This window comes from Terrapene carolina, unplaced genomic scaffold (assembly GCF_002925995.2).
Source record: "Terrapene carolina triunguis isolate 2854851 unplaced genomic scaffold, T_m_triunguis-2.0 Scaffold7753, whole genome shotgun sequence".
NCBI classification, from domain to species: Eukaryota; Metazoa; Chordata; order Testudines; family Emydidae; genus Terrapene; species Terrapene triunguis.
The window spans coordinates 5,061-12,044 of NW_020672104.1; the positions used below are offsets into that span (position 1 = coordinate 5,061).

Here is a 6,984-nt window from a genome sequence, read left to right on the forward strand (position 1 = left end):
TGTCAGGGGCATGGTCACAGAGGGGATGGGGATCCTGCCTACATCTGTCCTGCTTTTGCCTTTTGAAAAGTTTGTCACCCTACACAGATTGGGCTGGGTTGGGCTGGAATAGGAGCTAGCTGTGCCTCTGTGAGGGAGTTGAGGACCATCTCAACCCCTATCCAAGCAGATGGGGCAGCACAAAGAACAAGAAGTAGGGGAAGGCTGGGTGTTTGTGCTCATGTACCACGCAGCAACCAGAGCACTCAGGAAGGACCAGGACTGCAACTACAGAACAGCTCTGCAGCTTTTCTCATGGCCCGTGGATGTATAACCAGAGACGGGACAGTGACAGGTCAGGTGTAATAGGAAACAACATTCACATCCCTTCTCTTTATTGACTGTATCGAGAGGAATTCTGAGGTCGGAGCAGCAACTATACAGCTATTTATGGGCCAAACTCCTATTGTTGCCCTGGCTCTCCACGAACACAGTCACTTTGTAAATACTGTTGCCTGCCTTGTTCTCCTTCCCCAAGGGCATTGTCCTCCATCACCAGCCCCTGACCCGTTGCTCCAGGCCTCATACCCCATCAGAACTGCGCTCTACAGAATGGAAATCAGTAGCTCATGTCATCTCAGATATAAGGGTCCAGGATGGAATAGGTGGCCATTGTTTTTATTTCTGGTGTCACCAGCACTGAAGCCAGGTGATGAACTGACTCTTCATTTCACAAACACCTTGATTATCCTTGCACGAAGGTGTTTACTTTTCACGCTGTACACAATTGGGTTCATCAGGGGTGGAACCAGCAGGTAGATGTAGCCCAGGAGAATCTGAAGTAAGGGAGAAGAGCTATTCCCAAATCTATGTACCAGAGACAAGCCGAACTCTGGTATGTAGAAGAGAAGGACAGCGCAGAGGTGGGAAACGCAGGTGTTCAAGGCCCTCAGGCACTCTGTATTGGACGCGATGCTCAGCACTGTTTTGAGGATCATCACATAAGAGAGGAAGATGAGCAGCAAGTCCAACCATGTGGTAAAGAATGCAACAGATAAGCCATAGATGCTGTTGTCTGTGATGTCCGCACAAGCCATTTTCATGACCTCCTGGTGCAGACAGTAGGAATGGGAGAGGACATTAGCTCGACAGTATTGGAACCGTTTCAGGAGAATGGGGAGTGGGAATATTACAGCCACCCCTCTTAGCACACACACCAGTCCCATCTTGGATATTCTTGGCAGGGTTAAGATGGAAGCATATCTCAGTGGGTTACAGATCGCAGTGAAGCGGTCAAAGGCCATCAACAAGAGCACGGAGGATTCAATGCACTGAAGTGAGTGGATGAAGAACAGCTGGGCAAAACAGGCATTGAGGCTGATCTCCCTGATATTAAACAAGAATATGCCCAGTATCGTTGGAATGGTGGATATAGATAAGGCAAGGTCTGTGATGGCCAACATGGAAAGAAAAATGTACATGGGCTCATGGAGGCTTGGATCTATTTTTATAATGAACAGAATGACTGAATTTCCTACTATCAAAATAATATACATTATGCAGAAGGGGATAGAGATCCACAGATAGACGTCTTCCTGCCCAGGTATCCCAGTGAGAAGGAACACTGCAGAATTGAATTTGGTGTTATTGACAGCTGACATAATGTACTGGGCACGTCCAAGGAGTTTTGAAATTTCCTTCCTAAAAGGAAAAAGAACAGGAGACTAGATGATAATTAGTGAGGCATCTTTCTGCTCTCAGTGCAAGTCTATAGACTCCCAGGAGCTCAAGGAAGATCAGCATAAACATAGTCTTGGATTTTCACCACTGATAGGAAGATAGGCACTGCCAGACTAGATCAGACCTGCAGTCCATCTAGCCCAGTAACCAGTGACCAGTTCCACATGCTTCAGAGGAAGGTGGAAACAGCCCTGCAGTAGGAAGCTATGGGAAAACCTGTTCCCAAGGAAAGTTTCCCCCTGACACTCACTAGTTTGACATATTTTGTGGTGTAAATCAGGAAGGTTTATCGCCCATCCAAAACATTTTTTGTAAATAAAAGTCCTCACTACTGTAATCGGATGTCCTTGTTATGCAGATAAGCATCCAGTCCCTCTTTGAATCCTGCTAAGCTTTTGGCCCCATTGACATCCATAGGCTGGGAGTGACACAGTCCATTTGAACACTGTGTGATTTTACAATTGTGACCTTACCACAGACACCTCCACTTCTAACTGTGGCTTATTGTATCATGATATGTGAGTAAACACATGGCAAATGCATGGGAACTATGGTCATTGTAGTTATCGGTCTTGCGTTGAAGCTATATATAAATTTATTTCATTGCCTCGTTATATATTTTTTTAATTTTCTCCACTCCTGAGAGTCTAAATTATGCCACTGACTCTTTCCAGTACATGGGATAAATTTTTAGTGACAGGTGCTTAATTCAATAACAGTGACGTTAACTACATCACTCCACATTTACATGGTAAATTCTATCAGAACCGGACTCTATTAACTTTCCCTTACAAAATGCTCCTGGTGATATTCTGACCTGCAAGCTGAGGTGCTTATCCTGGCCAATGTTGACTGAATCCAGAGAGCGCAATCATCCTACAGGACCTGTATCCTCTCCCCATGAAGGGTCTATAGATATTTCGGAAGTTACAAGCTGACACGGACAGTCACTTCAGCTCGGCTGCGGAGGGTTTGGCCCCACACATAGATGAATAGTGCAAACACTAGGTTTCAACTAATATCCAGTTGAGTGGGCAAGTTACCTCAGCCATGTCCGTGTGACAGCTGATGGGCATAAATTATTTAAAAAGACTATAACACTCTCCTTTCCTGCACCCCAGCTCCGCTCTTTGCTGAAACACAGACCAGCAGTTTTGTTCTTTCAGGACTTTTTGGAAAGTCTTGCACAGGTACTGCAGTTATTGTGTGCCAGACCCTGAATATAAATGTTTGAAACACCTTCTCATGAGTTTACCAGGAGACAGTATCATACAACTTTTCACTGAAAAAGAGTTAATAGCAAAACCAATTGTAAACAGTATTTGGAATATTTGGCATAACATTTATAAGAATGTCAACCCATTCTTTTCTCTCTCATCTTCTTTCAAAGCTGATTTCTCAGGTTAGAGTGGGACTTAAAATGTAGCATCTGTCATTTGGATTTCTTCAGAACCTGAAAATATTGCAGCATCTCAGCCCTCTTTCAGTCACTTTTCAGCAAACAAAAGTCTAGTAGCTCCTCTGTCCCTGGGTTAATAGCTGACTGGTTCTCCTCAGGTTCTGTTCTGTCAGTTTGTAGCCTGTATCCGGAGTGGTAACAGCCATTGGGGTCAGTATAGAAAATATTCATTCCCTGAGCTCCCACACTCTCATACATAGTAACCCCAGCACCTATTATTCAGCTGCAATGAGTGTTTGCAGGAAATGAATTTCAATGTCAAATGCATGAGTATTCATGGAAATGGAAATTCCCACATGAAAGTAGCCTATTGCTCTCTCTTTCTCTGACAGTCTTTGTCCTGTATTCATAAAATCCATAGCATCCGGGAATGGGATTGGGACAGACGTGGAGCTGAGCTGCCATAATAAATGTATGTGTTAAACCCAGTTCTTGGGATATTTGCTGTAGAGTTATATTAGGTTAACTATTGGGATGTTTATGTTATGACTATATTGGGTTAAACCTGTGGTTCTTCTTAGTTTAACAGCAGGCTGCTGGAAAACATGAAGGAAGGGAAGCAACAACTTAAGAAAAGCCATCTCTTAGTAGCCACCCATGGGGGGTTGAGAGACAACACCGGAGCTACAAGCTTGGAAGACCCTATTTCCAGGCTCCAGCCACATTACACAGCTTGTTTTGCCAGTGCTGGGAGTCTGTCCAGAGGTCTGGCAACTGTTGCTGAGAAGCTCTTCAGACTGACAGGCACAGAAACCACTGGGCATGTCTGAAGGCTCTTGGCCTGCCTAGGTCCCTGTCAGATTGGGAGGGCTTGGGGTCAGAGACGTGTACAGACTGTTGTTTGAAAACCCTCTTATTCTCCCATGCTACACTTTATTCCTGCTTTTCAGATTAAACAGTATTTTGGTTCAAAAAGGCTGGCTGGTCACTCATCTCAGACTCCCAAAGGGATGAACAAAAGGTGCTGAACCCACTCAGACCCGCTCAGCAAGCTGTCGATCTGCCATGTGGTCTATTTTAGGGCCCAGTCTGAGCGTGGGAGGATCGTGGATTCCATCCCATGAGAGGGCAGGGACCAAGGCCTGACATGTGGCACTCAGAGACCAGAGAGGGGCAGAGATGCCAGTAACCCCGGAACTCTGAGGATTATCCACAGGGTAGAAGTGGTGGAGCCCTCAGCCAGTCAGGAAACACAAATAAGCCCTATCAGACCTGTTACCACAGAGCAACACAGCTCTGAATTCCTATGTTCACAATCAAGCCAGAGAATGAACCCTTTGAAAATGCATTTGCTGATTAAATTTCCAGAAGCAAATAAACCTGAGGTGATTTGGGAACTAGCCACTGAGATTCCGTGGGGGTCTTATTTTGCTCAGCCCCTGGCAGGATCGGGCCCAGAGCTCACGGCTCCTCTAGAAATGGGACCCCTTGAGAAATCCTGACTCGGGGCATCGGGGTTTTAATACTTCGAGCTTGCTTTGAATGTCAGATTTCTCTGTAGCTTGAAGAGCCCACCATGGAGCATGGGGAGATGCAGGGGAGGGATTCTCAAGCTACCTAGTGCTTCCTGCCCCCCAGACCCTGTCACTGAGTCACCCCGACAGCCCAGCTGAGTCCTCTGCTGCTGCACAGAATATGTGCCAATGGAAACAGCTTGCAGCCTTTCCCCTTCACTTTGCATTTTAAAGATAGTGAAACCTGCCAACGTACCCAATTCCTGCTAGACGGGGAGCGGCTGACACCGGAGGTTTTCACCTTAAAGGACAAGGAGTCATCGGAGAGGTTGCACGGGCAGCAGGCAGTATCTGTTCAGACACGGAGGCAGCTGTCTTTATGAAGCATGCCTGCACATTTCCTTGGGGGCCTCTTGGCCACCAGGGAATCTCAGCTGCTTGGCTTTGTATGCACCAGCTTTAACCCTGTCATGGCCAATGGCAAACTGCAGGAGGCCAAATCACAGGGGACGTGGGGTTATGCTACCTAATTGGACGGCAGCGCCAGCCCAGATGCAGGCTCTATTCCTGGAATCCGGGCTTGTCATCACTGTTCGTATGGTTCCAATTAGTCACAGGGCTACCTCCAGGGCAGCCGAGTGGTAACCATGATGCCATCACAGCTGTGATCTTGCTGAAATAAAATATTATAATAATAACAATAATAATTAAATAATAATAATGTAGGACCAAATTTCTCCCTGACAGCCCCCTTTCCTGCGTTACAAATCCAGAGTGGAGGCCAAGAAGGGCGATTCCACAAGTCTCCCTAAATGAAAATTTCCCTCCGATCGTTCCATGATGCGAGGTCCCTTGCCTTCTCTCTGAGGAATGAAAAGGGGGACCCAGGATCCAGGGATCCCCAAAGCTAGACTCAGATCTCAGTGATCCACTGGGAGCTAGGCCCCCCACCCACAATCTCTGGGCCGCCACAACTGCTCTAGGATCCTCCCCAGCTCCCTGCTAGCACAGGTTCATCAGAGATGTGCTACCAGGGCCTGTCACAGTAGCCACTGCCCGCAGGATCTGCTGAAGGGGTGTTGTACAGGGTGCAGGGGGCTGCACAGAGATGGGAAGGCTGGTTAGAGTAGCTGATGGGCACAATACCCCAGCCCTAGACTGGGCAGGAAGTTTTGAACTTTCTATACCCAGAGTGCAGCCATAGACTCCGTCAGTGCCACCTTCATTTACTATATGAGGAAGTGACAGGTGAAAAGCCTCCAGTTTCTCTTGGGGATCTAGGCAGCTGCAGCTCGGCAGCACCATGGCAGCAGAGCTTTCAGAGAAAAATGATTGATTTTCTATGAAAATTCACCTAAAAAAATGAGTGAAAAGGAAACATTTTTGTTTGGGTCAACATTTTTCATGGGGGGCAATATCTCTGTTATCCAGCCCAGCTCTAGCTCAAATCATGAGGATCTGTCCCTCGTGCTACAGGACCACACCCCTAGGTGGCAGCACTAGCCCTGCATCCGTCTCCCACACTCAGCAGCCCCTGGACTAGGGTGACGATATTTTCCAAAGAGAAAACAGGAGACCCCCAGCCGCTTGCCCAAGAAGCCTCCTCAGATGTGGATTGGAGTCTTCCAAGGTCCATTGTCAGTTAAGTGTGTCTCCTTTCTCAAGGAACTGACCAAATGCTTCACTGATGCTACTTAGAATCAAGCACATTGAGATACAAGTACAGAGCCAATATTCATAACTTCAAATACAAAAATGATACAGTGCAACTATAGGACATTGGTTGCAACAATGATCTGTAGGGTCACAGTTCATGTCTGGTTCCCACCACCAGTTTACTGGCCACACCTACCAGCCTCGTTAACAGGGTCTAAAAGCTTGGGAGGAAGTGAGTCTTGGGGGGTGGAGACCAGGAAGGGAGAGTAGGCTCAGAAGGGGCTGGGAACCTGTTACTCTGTTGCCACTAAGGCCAGACCTAAACATAGTCTGTAAATAGTGGGAGTCTGGTGGTGGGAACCAGACACATGAATAAAGAGCACAGGGCACTGCAAGCTATTTATGTGCCAGATATGATAAAATTCACCTGTCCCTTCATGCTGCAACTATCATTACAGAGGACATGAGTCCATGCTGATGATGAGTTCTGCTCGATAATGATCCAAAGAAGAGCAGACTGACACATGTTCATGTTCATCATCTGACTCAGATGCTACCAGCATAAGGTTGATTTCTTTGTTTTGGTGGTTTGGGTTCTGTAGTTTCTGCATTGGAGTCTTGCTCTTTTAAGTGTTCTGAAAGCATGCTGTACACCTCATCCCTCTCAGATTTTGGAAGGCACTTCAGATTCTTAAA

At 46.7% G+C, this 6,984-nt stretch overlaps 1 protein-coding gene across 1 annotated transcript; it reads right to left on the minus strand.

Annotated features, from left to right (window-relative positions):
* Positions 1-704: 704 nt before the first annotated feature.
* LOC113408317 (olfactory receptor 51G2-like) lies at positions 705-1,673 on the minus strand. Its single transcript, XM_026661500.1, has one exon. It carries the CDS (start codon positions 1,638-1,640, stop codon positions 705-707), a length of 936 nt encoding a protein of 311 aa, XP_026517285.1. The 5' UTR covers positions 1,641-1,673.
* Positions 1,674-6,984: the final 5,311 nt, after the last annotated feature.